This window comes from Vulpes lagopus, chromosome 21 (genome assembly GCF_018345385.1).
Source record: "Vulpes lagopus strain Blue_001 chromosome 21, ASM1834538v1, whole genome shotgun sequence".
In the NCBI taxonomy this organism is placed as follows: Eukaryota; Metazoa; Chordata; class Mammalia; order Carnivora; family Canidae; genus Vulpes; species Vulpes lagopus.
The window spans coordinates 11,857,998-11,874,228 of record NC_054844.1 but is presented as its reverse complement, the minus strand read 5'-3'; the positions used below and the strand labels follow the sequence as shown (position 1 = coordinate 11,874,228).

The 16,231-nt window shown below is 40.7% G+C and overlaps 1 protein-coding gene across 2 annotated transcripts in view; it reads right to left on the bottom strand.

Moving 5' to 3' along the window:
• The window catches only part of BORCS5 (BLOC-1 related complex subunit 5), a 94,208-nt gene extending 78,589 nt beyond the window's left edge, over nucleotides 1-15,619 (bottom strand). Inside the window, exons 1-2 of one of the 2 annotated variants that reach the window (XM_041736191.1) lie at nucleotides 15,515-15,619; nucleotides 11,907-12,050 (exon numbers count right to left, since the gene is read on the bottom strand). In XM_041736191.1, the coding sequence (XP_041592125.1) occupies nucleotides 11,907-12,050; nucleotide 15,515 (145 nt within the window). In that variant the 5' untranslated portion in view covers nucleotides 15,516-15,619. The other variant, XM_041736190.1, reaches the window with a different exon arrangement.
• Between the last annotated feature and the right edge of the window lie 612 nt (nucleotides 15,620-16,231).

Sequence of the window (16,231 nt, the reverse complement as noted above, 5' to 3'; positions counted from 1 at the left end):
TCACAATTATCTGTTAAGGATATAGTTTCCCACACTAGACTGTCAGCTCTTCATAGGAAGAAATAATTTTTTTTGTTTTTGTATCTCTAGCCTAAAAATATCTGATAAACAGCAAAAGGTCAATGAATTTGGTTAAATGAATAAATAAATATAACATCTGGTTCTAAAAAGAGTATATGACTTTCACTTTTGCCCAGAATAGAAAAACTAATCTTTCCTATAATCAGTTAAAACTGGGGTAGGGAGTGGGGGGAAATGGAATTTTTTTAAATTCTGGGAACACCTTTAAACCTTGGCATTCCATCAAATGCTAATGCTTAAACGTAAAAGAATTTTTATATGTGATTTTGGAAAAGTAGAAAAATTGGGAGATGACTAACAGAATTTTACATTATTCAACTTTGGAATGTTTCCAGGCTGTCACTTAGCAAAAACTACCAACAAACCAGAGCCTTAAGAAGAAATACATACATCGGGGGTGCCTGGGTGGCTTAGTCAGTTAAAGCGTTTGCCTCTGGCTCAGGTCATGATCCCGGATCTTGGGATTGAACATCAGGCTCCCTACTCAGTGGGGAGTCTGCTGCTCCCTCTCACTCTGGCCTCTGCTTGAGCTTTCTCTCATTCTCTATCTCAAATAAATAAATAAAATCTTTTTTTTTTTTTTTTTTTTTTTTTTTTTTTATTTTTATTTTTTTTTTAAATAAATAAAATCTTAAAAAAAAGAAATACACACATCTGTTTTTATTGTCATATTCCAGGAATAATCAGCTAGCTTATCCAGGAAATGACATTGCTTAGAAAGATAAATCCTTGGGTACTAGCTAAAGTAAACCACCTATAGTATACCTAGTTTAAATTCATAATATAACACAAATTAGGGATCCCTGGGTGGCGCAGCAGTTTGGCGCCTGCCTTTGGCCCAGGGCGCGATCCTGGAGACCCGGGATCAAATCCCATGTCGGGCTCCCGGTGCATGGAGCCTGCTTCTCCCTCTGCCTGTGTCTCTGCCTCTCTCTCTCTCTCTCTCTCTCTCTGTATGACTATCATAAATAAATTAAAAAAAAATTTTAAAAATTCATAATATAACACAAATTAAAAGTTAAAAAAAAAACAAAAAGAATAACAGTATATAAAGTAATAGGTAATTATTCCAGTAAGTTAATGTCTAATATGGCTTAAAATTAAAATTAGAATGTAAAAAAAAAAATTAGAATGTAACCTGCATATATATGGGTATCTGGAGTAATAAAAGAAAATCAAAGCAGCACATCCCAGGTATAATTTTGGTCAAGAATTGTTTTGGCATCTTCTAATTATAATTTTTGGTTTATATGGAAGATCCTTTAAGCCATGAATCCACATCCCTCAAGCCCAACTCAAGTATTACTTCCTCTGTGAAGCCTGCCCCAAATTCCCAGGGCAAGTTAATGATTCTCTTTTTCATGCATGTCTAATCTTTTGGGCATGTGGCCACTATTACTCAGAGTATATTATTGTAAATTACTTATCTATCTAAATTACTCACAAAACTAAAACTATAAGCTCCTTAAGGGCAGCAACTGTGTCTTATATTCTTCAATAGCTCTACTATCTGGAACACTGCCAAACACCTGGCAGGTGTTTATCACTACAGTCAACCCTTGGACAACACAAGTGTGAACTGTGCAGGTCTACTTTATTTTTTTTTTTTAAGATTTTATTTATTTATTCATTCATAGAGATACAGAGAGAGAGAGAGTAGCAGAGACACAGGCAGAGGGAGAAGCAGGCTCCATGCAGAGAGCCTGACGTGGGACTCGATCCAGGGTCTCCAGGATCATGCCCTGGGCTGCAGGCGGCGCTAAACCACTGCGCCACAGGGGCTGCCCCTGCAGGTCTACTTTAGATTTGGATTTTTTTCCCAATAAACACAGTACTGTAAATATATTTTCTCTTCCCTATGAATTTCTTTTTTTTTTTAATTTTTATTTATTTATGATAGTCACAGAGAGAAAGAGAGGCAGAGGCATAGGCAGAGAGAGAAGCAGGCTCCATGCACCGGGAGCCTGATGTGGGATTCGATCCTGGGTCTCCAGGATCGCGCCCTGGGCCAAAGGCAGGCGCCAAACCGCTGCGCCACCCAGGGATCCCCCCTATGAATTTCTTAATTACATTTTCTTTTCTCTAGCTTACTTTTTTTTATATAAGAATACGATATATAATATATATAACAAAAATACGTGTTAGTCGGCAGTTTATGTTTTTGGTGAGGCTTCTGGCCAACAACATTATTAGGAGGAAAAAAAGCAGAACATTATTAGTAATTACATTTTGGGGGTGGGGAAATCAAAAGTTATACATCGATTTTGCCTCTGACACACTGTTCAAGAGTCAACTGTAGACTACAGAAACGAATGACCAATGTAGTAATCAAAAGCTGTTGGCATGAAGTGCTTAAGTAAAACAGAAGTGGTGATGGAGAAAAAATAAAGACTACAAAGCACTTTTTTTTTTGAGGATTTCTGCTTCTACTCATGAAGGATTAACTGCTATTGTGCTTTCTCATCATAAACATAACTGCTATTATGCCTTCTCATCATAAACAACTAGAAACCAGACCAAATATATGATACATTCTTTTCAGATGCTGTATCACAGGCAGTGTAGGGCTTTGATCCCTGAGAAGGAAAACAAGGGAGTCCTATCATTTCTCCAGACTATTACTCAAAAGCAGTCTCCAGGATGCAGACCAGGGTGGGATATCCATAAAGAGCCCACTGGACTCTGCATTCAAGAGAGAGAATGTGGAGTTTGGAGAGACTAAGGGATCAGAGTTTATGCAACAGAATCTAAGAAAGGAGAGAGCTCAATAAAAGAGTATTCAAGAACTGCAGAGGGTACCCTGGATCTCTGGCTGCACTCTAAGCTGTGAATGTATGAGGTAAAATTTCTCCGGCTGGAGAAAGAACTATAGGAAAGCAGGAGGCCAAACAACTTCTAAAATTCACATAAGGTAAAGAACATTTCATATTCCTATCTGCCAGGGTGAAGACTTCATAATACGTGGGCAACAGGTAAAGTACTCAGAAGGGTACTGCCTTAGTAGTGAGGCTCAGTTAAATGTGACTAAAGACTTCTCTGGATAAGCCCTGACAAAACATAAAGGCAAGTCAAAAAGAATTAAGCTGATTACAAGTAACTTTATGCAGAATAAAGTCCAAAATACTTTAAAGAAATAAAGCAAACTCTAGCACCCAGAAACACAAAATATCAAATACTCGGCATACAATAAAAAAATTTCCAGGCATGCAAAGAAGTAGGAAAATGTGACCTGTGATACAGAGAAACTTCATTCAATAAAAAACAGATCCAGAAATGATGGACTAGCAGTTAAAATATTATTATAAACACACTCTTCATGTTCAATAAGTAGAGGAAAGCATAAGCAAGGAAATGAAGACTTTTTTAAAAGGCGGGTAGGTACATCTAAAGTTGAAAAATACAATGATCTGTAATTTAAAATTCTTTGGATGGAATTAAGAACAGTATAGACAAGACAGAAAAAAAAAAAGATCACTAAACCTAGAAACACAGCAATAAAATTATCCAAAATAAGTACAGAAAGGAAAGAGACCAAAAAAAAAAAAAAAAAGAGAGAGAGAGAGAGAGAGAGAGAAAGAAAGAAAGAAAGAAAGAAAGAAAAAAAGAAAAAAAGAAAGGTTCACCAGTGATCAGACCTATGAAACATCAAGTGGTTTAACACAGAAAATGCAGTTCCACAAACAGAAGGAGTGGGGGCAAAAAAATACTTGAAGAAATAATAGCCAAAGTATTTGATAAAGACTATAAACCTACAGATCATTAACTTGGAACACATTATTATTAATTTAGCATTTTCAATATATATAAATACAAAAATACATGTAAGTGTGTATTATGTATATACACATACATATATTTCCTTGCTAAACCCACTGAGAATGCCTTAGACTGGTTTTAAATCCTACTCTCCACTATAATAACCAGGGCTCCTGGAGAAATGCCTGATTCTAAGGCTGGGGCCAAGGAAGAGCAAGAAAAGTCTGAAACATTATTTGTGCCAGAAAACAAGAACACGTTCAAATAATAATGAGAATATGTCAGAAGGACACAGTGAGCTACACTAACAATGTTCCAACTGGATAAATTTGGAGTTTTTTTAAGATTTTATATTTTTAAGTAATCTTTACACCCAACATGGACTCGAACCCACAACCCCAGGACCAAGAGCTGCTCACACCATTGACTAAGCCAGCCAGGCACCCCTAAATTTGGAGCATTTTGAGATTAAAAATAGTGATTGTCACAGATTATAACTAATCGAATAAAACAAGAATTCGCCATTCCACATAGACTTAAATAAGTACATGAATAAATAAATGGAGAGACAATAAAGTTCTTCCTGATGGCAGAATGCAAACTACTAAATGTAGAAGGAATGGTAAAGGTAGAAAAAAAATAACTATTTGGCAACTGTCTCTGTATAATTAATCCAAATAAGAAACAGCAATGGATATTATAACCAGTGAAGGAGAAAGCGTGTTGAGAAATGAGACTTCACAGAGTCCACAGTATCTCCTCAAAAACTTACCCAAAAAAGGGGGGGAAAATTTTATAATCAAACTGGGCAAAAACTGAGCAGAAATTTATCTTTACATAAATAAAAATAAAATTTGTTTCCAGGTGATCTACACTATAAGAAATGCTACAAGAAGGTCTTTAGACTAAAATAAGTGACATCAAAGAGAAACCTGAATCTACAGAAAGGGACTAAAAATTCTGGAAATGGGAAAAAAAAAAAAAGAATTCTGGAAATGGTAAATATGGGGAGACATATCATTACATACAGTTTTTAATTTCTTTAAAAGATATGTGATTGTAAAAAAAGGTATGTGTTTAAAATATATTATTGTCAAATATATACAATTATTTTACATACTACAATAACAAATTTTGTCTATATTTAATTTATATATAAATATAATTTACTAATTTATATATGGGATTCCTAGCATATGGAGATGCACTAATATGACAACTATAGCACAGAGAAGTGGGGTAAATGGAACCACATCACTGAAAGGGTCTTACACTTCATGCAAAGTGGCACAATATTAACTCTATGTGGACTATGGTGTTAAAGATGTGTTTAATGGGGCACCTGACTGGCTCAGTTGATAGAGCATGTGACCCTTGATCTTGGTGTTGGGAGTTCAAGCCCCACACTGGGTGGAGAGATCGCTTAAAAATAAAATCTTAAAAAAAAAATGTGTATTACAATCGCTAGAGTAACCACTAAAAAAATAATGCAAAAAATTACAACTAAAGAAGTTAATAGAGGAATTAAAATGGAATACTAAAAAAATTCAGTTGATCCAAAAAGTCAGCAAAAGGGAGAAACCAAAAGCAGACCACACAAATAGAAAACAAAAACCAAATGGTAGACCTAAATACAACTATATCAATTTATACCCCAATTAAAAGACAGACTGCCAGCATAGGTACAGAAGACTCAACCAAATGCTGTCTAAAAGAGATGCACTTTAAAGACACAATAGATAAAAATATACATAAATAAAAGAATGGAAAAAGATACATACTATGCAAACAATAAGTATGAGAAAATATATTAACATAAGACAAAACAGACTTCAAGATAGGAGATAATGCCACAGATAGAAGGACAATTTCATAATAATAAAAGGGTCAATATAATAAACATCAGCGTGTGAATGCCTAATAACAAGCTCTCCAAAATACAAAAGGCATAGACCAACACAACACAGCTGGAGATTTTAACACCTTTAATGGTAGAACTAATTAAATACCATCAATCACACTTTGATGTAAAACATCATACCCGACAATAGGGGATCCCTGGGTGGCTCAGCGGTTTAGCGCCTGCCTTTGGCCCGGATGGAGTCCCGCTTCAGGCTCCCGGCATGGAGCCTGCTTCTCCCTCTGCCTGTGTCTCTGCCTCTCTCGATCATGAATAAATAAATAAATCTTTAAAAAAAAAACAACATTATACCCAACAACTGAAGAACACATTCTTTTTAAGTGTACACGAATGTGTCTCATTCACCTAATAAAATAAGGTCCTATAAATGCTTGTTGAATAAAGGAACCAATACATACATAGGTGGAAGATGGGGCATGCTGAATTAAAAATACAACACTTGGTTGTATTGACCAGTTGGAGAAATGGACAAGAAGTTTGCAGCTGAGGGGCACCTGGGTGGCTCAGCTGGTTAAGTGTCTGGCCCTTAATTTTTGGCTGAGGTCAGAATCTCAGGGTCTTGGGATTGAGAGCCTCACATTGGACTGTGTGCTCAGCACAAAGTCTGCTTGTTCTCTCCCTCTGTTCCTCCCTCTGCTTGCTCTCAATCTCTCAAATAAATACATAAAATCTTTTTTTAAAATACATAAAATCTTTTTAAAAAAAGCTGAAGCTGATGATGAAGGCTTAGAATCATCTAGATGTCTATATTCTAAAATAAAACTCTTAAGACCTCAATTCTTCAAAAAAGCATTAGGCCATGAGACCAAAAAAATAAAACACAATGTGGGGGTGGATCGTAAAGCTGCAAGTTTAAGTAGGATGGAAACTCAAATATGGAAAAGAATGGGGACTGAGAAAAACTTTAGGCATGGAAAGAGACGACTTCAAAATAACCTTCCAAAACAAATGTTAATGAAGTATATGTGAGAGCCAGACCATAGAACCTCAAGAATGGAAGAGGTAGAAAGGATGTGGTGACAGCATGTAGTGGCCATGTAGTCAGTAAATCTGGCAGCAGAGATAAGAGAAAGCATGGTAGCAAGAGAGGAAATGGAGTCAAAAGAAGGTATTTTTGTCTCTTCCATTTAAAAGATGGGAAAAATCTATGTGGAGCCTGGGTAGGTCAGTCCATTGAGCATTCAACTCTTTGATTTCAGCTCTGGCTATGATGTCAGGGTCCTGAGAGAGCTCTGCGTGGTGCTCCAGATTGGAGTCCACTTGAGATTATCTCTCTCCCTCTGCCTCTGCCCCCAGCCCCCGCTCACTCACGTGCTCACTTACTCTCTCAATAAATAAATTAAAAAAAAAAAAAAGATGGGAAGAACTGTAAATTGGCAAGAGGAAAGAGGCTTACTAAGCTAGATGCTAAATTCAAAGAAAGTACAGAAGCAAAGTCTCAGCAAATGGAGAAAAAAATGAAATGAAAAGGCATTAAGTTTTGGAGAAAGGTACTGACATACTCGCTCTCAGATTTGATGGAAAGAAACAAGTATGGATACACGCACAGATGCACAGTGAAATGAGGAAAAAAGTCAGGCTGCTCTTGCAAAATGGCTCTGCCTTCTCAACTGATTTAAGGGATCACTCGCCTAGTACTTCAGCTCTTCTGGCTAACAGCCATGTTTAAAAGGTTAACTGAAGAGAAGAGGTATTACATAGACAAATCATCTAGAAGGTAATTGGGAACACATCATCAACTTTTCAAATATAGTATTTGGGGTAAAATAGACTCTCAGGATCAAACCTGGCCTTAGAGGTCACCTTTATGCCATTCAGAGAAGACCAAGCTCGAAAATCCATTCTCCCATCCTCTCCTTTGGCATCCTATTTCCAAAACAGAGATAAGGTCTGACAGCTGGCAGAGACAGGTGTCTGATGAACGCAAAGACTCTCCACCTTTATTTGTCTGGCTAAAAGATGAATGGGTGAGAAAGATGTGAATAAACTGGTCATTTGAAATGCAGCTCCCTCATGTTCTCCTCACCACCCTTTTCCATTGATTCATTCCTTCCCAGCTCCAGCCTCATGCATTAATTCTCAATGTTCCATATGATTTGGGAGCCTTCACTGCTATTTCATGAGATTCTGTTCCACCAAGAAGGGCCCCAGGCTTTTTTCTTTTCACTGTCAAAATCTACTACACATACATCATGTTCTCAACAACCAAACTCCCAACAAAGCTGCTTAGTATCACTTAAGCATCTACCCTGTATATGTTTGACTTTCTTTGCTGGTAACAAGGACAGTCTCCTCCTTAGGCAGCAGGACAATCTTACCTTATATCCAGAGTCAGTAAAGAATCATAAGTTGTAAAGAAGGTCATATGTGCGCATACATGCCTCTGTGTGTGGGGGTGTGTGTATGCATATATTCATCATCAGGATGATGAACTCCTGATAATTCTATAACTTTTACATATAAAATATCAATTTTTCATTTCTCTTATGAATATTTCATTTCTATACACTGACATAAAATCATGCAATTCACTAAAAAATATAAGAGGCTGAATTTCAAGTAAGAGATTTATAGGGCTTGTTTAACCCCAGGAATCTAATTTGCATCAAATCTACATTTTGCTTTTGTGTTCTGTTGTGGCCATTTATTACTACTTATAATTTTTTAATTTTTCATTTTATAGCAAATACTTTACACTTCAAAATAATTGCTAATTCAGAGATTGCTATGAAAAATAGAAATTCTTTTGGTTTAAATAAAAAGAGGAACAGATATTTGGCACCAGTATACTAGAGCACAAATTATACTCTGGCATATTTATCCAAAAGGGTTAAGACCAAGGAAAGAATCTGCTTGCTTATTAAAAATGCAAACATTACCTCAGTCATACGAATAGCCCCAAACTCGCCCAGCTACTGGGATCTGCAGATCACCCACCAGCATTAGCACTACATCACATGACGTTATGGAACAATAGTGAACTCTGTAATACTTGAATATATTGTTTTGAAAGAATAAACTGTCATTAACTTGAATAAAAAGCTTTCTGAAATCAAACCTGGGGGGCACAGCCCTCACTGTGTGGCCTTTTTTACTACTTTGAGAAATAGCCTCATCTTGAAAGCAGTAAAGGGTGAAAAAAAGAGATTAGAGTATAAAGGCAGCAGTGATGAGTGGCCCCTCCAGCAGCCCAGCAGGCAGACGGCAGGCCTTTAAATTACCAGGCAGAACAATGTCAAAGCAGGAGGCTCTGCAACAAATGCTGCACCTAAAAATCCAAACAACCTTACACTCATCACCCTATTTTCTTTTTCAGCCTAGTGATCTTTATAATTGGCTTTGCTAGACTTGGAAACAGTCTTATTCCACGTGCAAAACAAAACAGTTAAAAACTCCATGTCTTGATGCCATCTTTAGAGGGGCTATCACTTAGAGCCATGGGATTCGAGATAATGAATTCTGCTCTGTGAACCTTAATGTTTTAATCTATAAAACGGGAAGAATAACAACATCATGCTGAAGTACAGGAGGGAGGGGAGGGGTTAGATCCTACTATTATCATAATTATACTTATTATTTCCACCCAACTGTCCCCTCTGCCTTCTAATCACTAAGAGGTTTCCTCTTTCACCAGTGAAACACAAGCACTCACTTAAATGATTCCTGGCTTTTTTTTTGTTCCCTGCAGTCTGGCTCCTGCCACGTGTTGCCATTTCTATTTTCATGCCACCCTTATCAACTAATTTCTCCACCATTTTTAGCCAAATCCCAAATCACCTCTTAACTGCAACCTGCCCCTCAGCAGTCTTCCTCTCTCTCACATCTATTCTCAATGTTCTCAACAACCAAGGTCCAAAGAGGTGAAAAACAAAGTCAGGGCTACATGACCAGTGGGTAGCCAAGTCCCAATTTAAATCCAGGTATCAATGCAACCAAGTCCAACTGCACTGTAGTCATTCACTTCTAGAGTTCCCAATGATGATTTTAAATCTGATTGGGGGCAACCCCAGGGGCTCAGTGGTTTAGCGCAGCCTTCTGCGGGTGGCGGGGGGGGGGGGGGGGGGGGGGGGTCTGGTCCTGAGGACCCTGGGATCAAGTCCCACGTGGGGCTCCCTGCATGGAGCCTGCTTCTCTCTCTGCCTGTGTCTCTGCCTCTATCTCTCATGAATAAATAAATAAAATCTTTAGAAATAAATAAAAATTTAAAAAATTAAAATCAATCAATCTGAGGTTGGTTTCCAAGCCTTCTCCTCGATACTTTCTCTACTAGTCAATCCACTGCCATAAAATAAGAATTATTTCGAATGCTTAGAAAAGAAACATTCCAGGAAATTATTAAATATATCTCAAAATGCTGGGAGTTTTTGGTTTTTGTTCTTGCTTGTTTTTAGTCTGCCTAAAGTGAGGACAAATGCTGGTCACATCAGGCCTCACCCAGGACTAGAAGGACTATGGGAGGACATAGCTAACAGGAAGCAGAGGCGTGACACTACGAATCTGGGCAGTACTACATGCATGTCTGGGAGGGCTGGAGCACAAAACACAAGTGTCCACCTCTAAGTTTCTACAGATTCATTAAATCTGGCTGTCTTCTAATCTGATTGTACAGGGACATGTGGAGATGGAAATTTCATTAATGCTGGCTTTTTTGGAGAATCACGTTATCCCTCAAAATAATGAAAACTATTAAGACTTGCAACAAGATGTAATGTGTTTTTTCACATAAGAACCAAAGCAGTTTGCAAAGTCGAACACTGAGGCCTCTGGGAAAAGACCGAAATCTTTTATTTCCTCACCTGGAAAGCAGACGATGTGTGGGGCAGAATGAGATGATATAGGACTCTTTTATTTTTGTTTTTTTAGGTACAGTGTGGAATAGTGTAACTAGTATTTGACATCATTGAAGAAGGTTCAACTTCAACCTCTCTACCTGTGAGGTGTCCGATCTGACACAAATCATTCAAACATATTTAACTATGTAAGGATTAAAGGGATGACATGTGTTTGTATGTGTGTGGAGGAGGGTACCTTCCAATACAAATAGCTGCATAAACGCAAGAAGTTTTATACTATGTTGTACCAGGTTAAGTAAACCAGGGCCTTATGTTCATTTCTATTTCCTAATCTTCTGGAGGAAAAGAGACAAAAAGAGGGATTCTTATAATAGAAACCCCATTTAGTTAACACAAAGTCATTGCCACTACTTCTTTAATGGATATGACATCATAAGATAAATTTATTAACAAAAACATGTAACATAAAAATATGTAATGAAATTATCATTTACCGCTTTTGATAAAATTTGATAATTAAAAATTATCCAATGAATAATACAATTCATATTAAAAGGTAACTCTGGGGTGCCTGGGTGGCTCAGTCGGTTGAGCATCTGACTCTTGATTTTGGCTCAGGTCATGATCCAGGGGTCCTGGGATCAAGCCCCTAGTCTGTCTCCTCACTCCTCAGGGAATCTGCTTATCTCCCTCTTCCCCTGCCCCTCCCCCTGCTTGCACATGCTCACATGTGTGTGCTCTCTCTATAATAAATCTTTAAAAAGTAAAAATAGAAAAAGGTAACTCTAATCTCAGTATACACTGATCAATATATGCTAATCCTCTCATATATACCCTCCACTCTCATACAAAATGGTTGTCAGGATTAATTCTAAGTTTATCTATGATTATAGACATTTTATGGATCTGAACTAGTCAACCCATAGTTCAGACCACAAATAACAGTGAAAAATCTTTTCGTATAAATATACAGGTAAAGGCCAACTCCAACATCATTCATTCATGCAGTTACTCAGTACCTACTTTATACTATGCTCTATTTCAGGTGCTATGATTCGACAGTGCACAAAACACAGAAAGTTCCTACCATCACAGAGCCCACATTCTAACAGAGAAACACAGACTGTAAACAAATAAGTAAACTATGCAGCAGATCAACGGTGATTAACTATTACAGGGAAAAATAGCAAAAAGGGTTGCAATTCTAAACAGGGCAGCCAAAGGCTTCACCAAGAAGATGCCATTTAAGCAAAGACCTAAAGGAGATGAGGAAGGCACATAGCTCTCTGGGAAGATTAGTGTGGCTACGCAAACATTTCTGGCAGGTCCAGATAAGACAAAAGCCAAGTTCTTACCTTTCAAAAGCGGCTGGAAGGTTGGAATCTCTTGCAACTTGATGACATCAGGATCATTGCTAACGTTCCTTGAGGGCTGGGAGCCTGGAGCTACAACCACAATATCGTCCATCTTGGCTCTATGCTTCGCTGGAGAAGGGGTCACTGAAAATAAAGTTACACTGCTCAGGAGCTCCATGTTAGTTGCCCCCTGTGTCTCACCAAAGCTGTTTTGAGTACATTCATTAAAAAATGTATTTTTAGGGGCATCCCAGGTGGCTCAGTGGTTTAGCGCCACGTTTGGCCTTCGGCCTGATCCTGGAGACCCAGGATCAAGTCCCATGTAGGGTTCCCTGTATGGAGCCTGCTTCTCCCTCCACCTGTGTCTCTGCTTCTCTTTGTGTGTCTCCCATGAATAAATACATAAAATCTTAAAAAAAAAAAACATGTATTTTTACACAAAAAGAAATGCTAACTGCACTTACCCCGCAGCGCGGGCTGGAAAGGTGGCAATGAATCATGGGAGACCTCTATTTTCGACTAAAAAACCGTCAAACGTTAAAGGACCCTATAACATGTATGAAATTCCTTTTGTAATTAAAAATATCTTACTGTTCAACACACAAAAATATAGGTAGATTGTTTTAAATTTTTACTTCTTTGGTTCTCCTGACATTGTCCCTATTTTTTTTTTTTACTGAAGACTGGCCTTTTTTTTTTAATTTTTATTTATTTATGATAGTCACAGAGAGGGGGGAGAGAGGCAGAGACATAGGCAGAGGGAGAAGCAGGCTCCATGCACCGGGAGCCCGACGTGGGATTCGATCCCGGGTCTCCAAGATGGCGCCCTGGGCCAAAGGCAGGCGCTAAACCACTGCACCACCCAGGGATCCCCATTGTCCCTATTTTTTTTTCATTGTCCCTATTTTACCAATGAGAAAATGAGAGTACAAAATTTGGCTGTTACCTGCCCAAGGTCAACAGTGCTAGAAAAGGAGATGTATAGGATATTGGTGTATGTGGTCCATCCCTGTGAAACTGAGGTTGCAAACTGTCTAGCCACCTTATCACAGCAAGCCAGGTACTTTTAATAGATCCTACTCATGGGGGGTAAAAAATCCTGGTTCTCAACCCTATACGATGGGTCTATTCCTGAGGCACAGACCCCTCACTCTTACAGTTATAGGCATTAGTCGAAAAAGGGCATAAATAAATAGTAGAGGTCCCTTTTAGGCTGAGGCCAAATTCAGAAATTTGTAGGACTGCTAGCAGCTGGTCAATTTCAGGTCCCTTGAGAGAAAGTAAAGCATTGGTAGGAAGGATTCCAACTACCAACAACTTCCTAGACCAAAATATCCTCCTCTCCTCAAATATCCTCCTGGTTAGGGCAAGAATAAACCTTTAAAGTGGTTTACCTTCTAGAAGGTAGTATTTGCAAGCTCATCGTAGTCATGTCTCAAAGGTTAACGGAGGGATGCCACAGAGTCCTCCTGGAGGCCAGAGTTTCCAGGGCTTGGCATTCACTCTTTTAGAATCTCTGCTTTTACTGCTCTTCAAGAAGTGCCTCTTAATCTCATTTGGTAATTTACCTAATATTTCACAAATCCCAAGCCAGAAATCTTTTCTGCTACAAATTAAGTGATTTCTTCTCCCCCAGACCCCAGGGGAAAACAGATTTCACTAGGTTCTAGCTAATCTCTATCACCTTACCTGTAAAATGGGGCTATAAGAATTAAATGCGGATGCATGTGAAACTACTTAGCACAGGGGACTCTGCAAATTCTAACCTATGCTATTGGTCAGCATGCTACCGTACTAATTCGAGTTCATGCTATTGGGTCAGGAGGTGAGCAAGCATATTAAAAAGATGCCACACTTCTTCCCCTCAAATACGCTTCTAGACTGACATATAGGCAAAGAAATAAAGGGTGACAACTATTACTGTATTTTCTGTAACAGATAAAATAGTCTGGGTTTCCCAAGGAAATAGCACAATGTAGCAAAGCTAAGAGATGCTGCTCACCATTAGAAGCTGTGCCAATCTATCCTCCAAATGAGGGTCTGAACTAGTCGTGAAGGACACACTTCAGGGTGGAATAACCCTAGATCTGCCGGCTTCTACTTTTCTGAACTACAGATCCTACCAGGCAGAGAACAGTTCTGCGTATTGAAAGACAGTTGTGTGGGGATCCCTGGGAGGCTCAGCGGTTTAGCGTCTGCGTTGGGCCCAGGGCGTGATCCTGGAGACCCGGGATGGAGTCCCGCGTCAGGCTCCCTGCATGGAGCCTGCTTCTCCCTCTGCCTGTGTCTCTGCCCCGCCCCCTCTTTCTCTGTGTATCTCATGAATAAATAAATAAAATCTTAAAAAAAAAAAAAAAAAGTTGTGGATTTTAATTCTATCTAGCATCTCTCTTTCTCCTGTAAAACAGGGCCTAAAATGTCATAATACATACAAGTATCAAATCACTAGATCGTACACCTGAAGCTAATAGTTTATATCTAGGCTCCACATTTAATCCCGTTTGGATTAGCAACTCTAGTGTACCCAGAGCAGTACCACTTGTCCTAGGATTTGTGGCTAAAAAAAAAGGGGGGGGGCATATGATTCTCAAATAGACCTCAGCTGTTTCACTTACTGAATGCTTACTATATTCCTAGCGCAATAATCTTCCCATTCCTACCTCAAGCGTTGGGAGAAATCTTAAAACTACGTTAGCGCGAAGAATAAAGAGAAACACCAAGAGCCTACGGTGCTGCCCGGTTCCTCTAATATTAGAAAGGGAGTGGAGACACCTCAAGGGAAAATGCAGCTTCTGGAGATGTTCGCACCCAAGGGTCCGAAGCGATTGCACACCTGTCGCACACCTGTCGCACACCCCTCTGAAGAGGAGCGTCTAGGACCCGCTTTCAGAAGGAAGCGTTCAGAAGGCCCCGCCTAGGACCCATCCGCGGCGCGAGCCCCATCACCCCGGGCCCGCCCCGAGTACCCGCGCCAAACGCTAACCCGGTCGCCTTTTAAAGAGGAGGCGGAGCTGGGAGAAACAGCTGTTTCCCCCGTAAATCGCGGGCACGAGCGCACAGGCTGGTTTAGCTCGCAGTCTCGGGCACTCGCTCCCATCGGGGGAGCGGCGGCTAGGACAGACGGTGGCCGTTTTCGCTCTTTTCAAGAAAACGAGCAGGGCGGGGCTCTCTGTGCGTCGGTGTCCGCGGTCCCGGTGCCCACGAGGCGGGGAGGCAGCCCCTCGGCAAGCAGACGGGGCCAGCTGGAGGAGGGTGGCAGTTAGGACACCGACCTGAGGAGTTCAGATCGTTGGGTCGGCTCTCGACCTCGGAGCTCTGCTCACTGCCCATGGTGCCGGCAGCGGTGGCAGCGGAGGAGCGGCGGCCGACCGGGCAGGGGCTGGGGCCAGGGACGCGACCGCGAGGGTGGGCGCAGCCGCACGGCCGGCCACGGACACGCGCGGGCGGCGGCGGAGGGGAGGCCCTACTCGGGGGACAGACGCGCCGGGAAGCGCAGCGCGGCCGCGAGCAGCTCGCCCGCTTTCTCCGGGGGACCCGAAAGGGAGGAGGCGGAGGACGCCCGGCTTCGGCCGCGCCAGCCGCCGGCGGGCGGCGCCGCTTTCACTCACTCGCTCAGGCGCCGCAGGCTCACTCCTTCCGGGACGCGGATTGGCGGCGCCGGCTGCGCGCAGCCGTCAGTTCCGGGTTGGGGAGCCACGCCCACCCCCTCGTCCGGGCCCGGGGGAGGGCGCGTAGGCTGGCCGCGGCGTCACCGCCGTCCTTAAAGGGCCCGACCGCCGCAAAGCCACGACCGCCCGGAAGAGTAAGGCCTTCCCTCGTGTGATGATGCGTCACCTTTAAGCACCCTCTCTTGGCGCTTTATTGACTAAATAGGATGGGGGGGGATTGTTGGTTTAGTTGAGCTATCAATGACACACAACATTTCATGAGCTTCAGGTGTACAGCCGGTGATTCGGTATTTGTATATATCGCAAATTTTTCTTTTTTCTTTTTTTTTTAAATAAATTAATTTTTATCGCAAATTTTTCGACCTCGTTTACAGATGGAGAAAGAGAGGTGCTAGATAGATCTTTAGGATTAGAATCCACAACTCTCTGAAAAGCAAAGCTTCCGTTTCAGTTCCGGAAGCTAGGAGGTTGGCCGTGGACAGCCATACAGAAAATATGGATGGTGAAGGAAGGAACTGGCAATGCGAGAAAAAGGAAGAAATAGAAAATGCTGATTCACATGTTAGGGTGTGTGTGCATCCTCAGAGGAAAGTGGGTACCCCTAAAGCACTTTCTGGGGACGTTGACAATTAGCCACAATCCATTCCCAAACCAGCA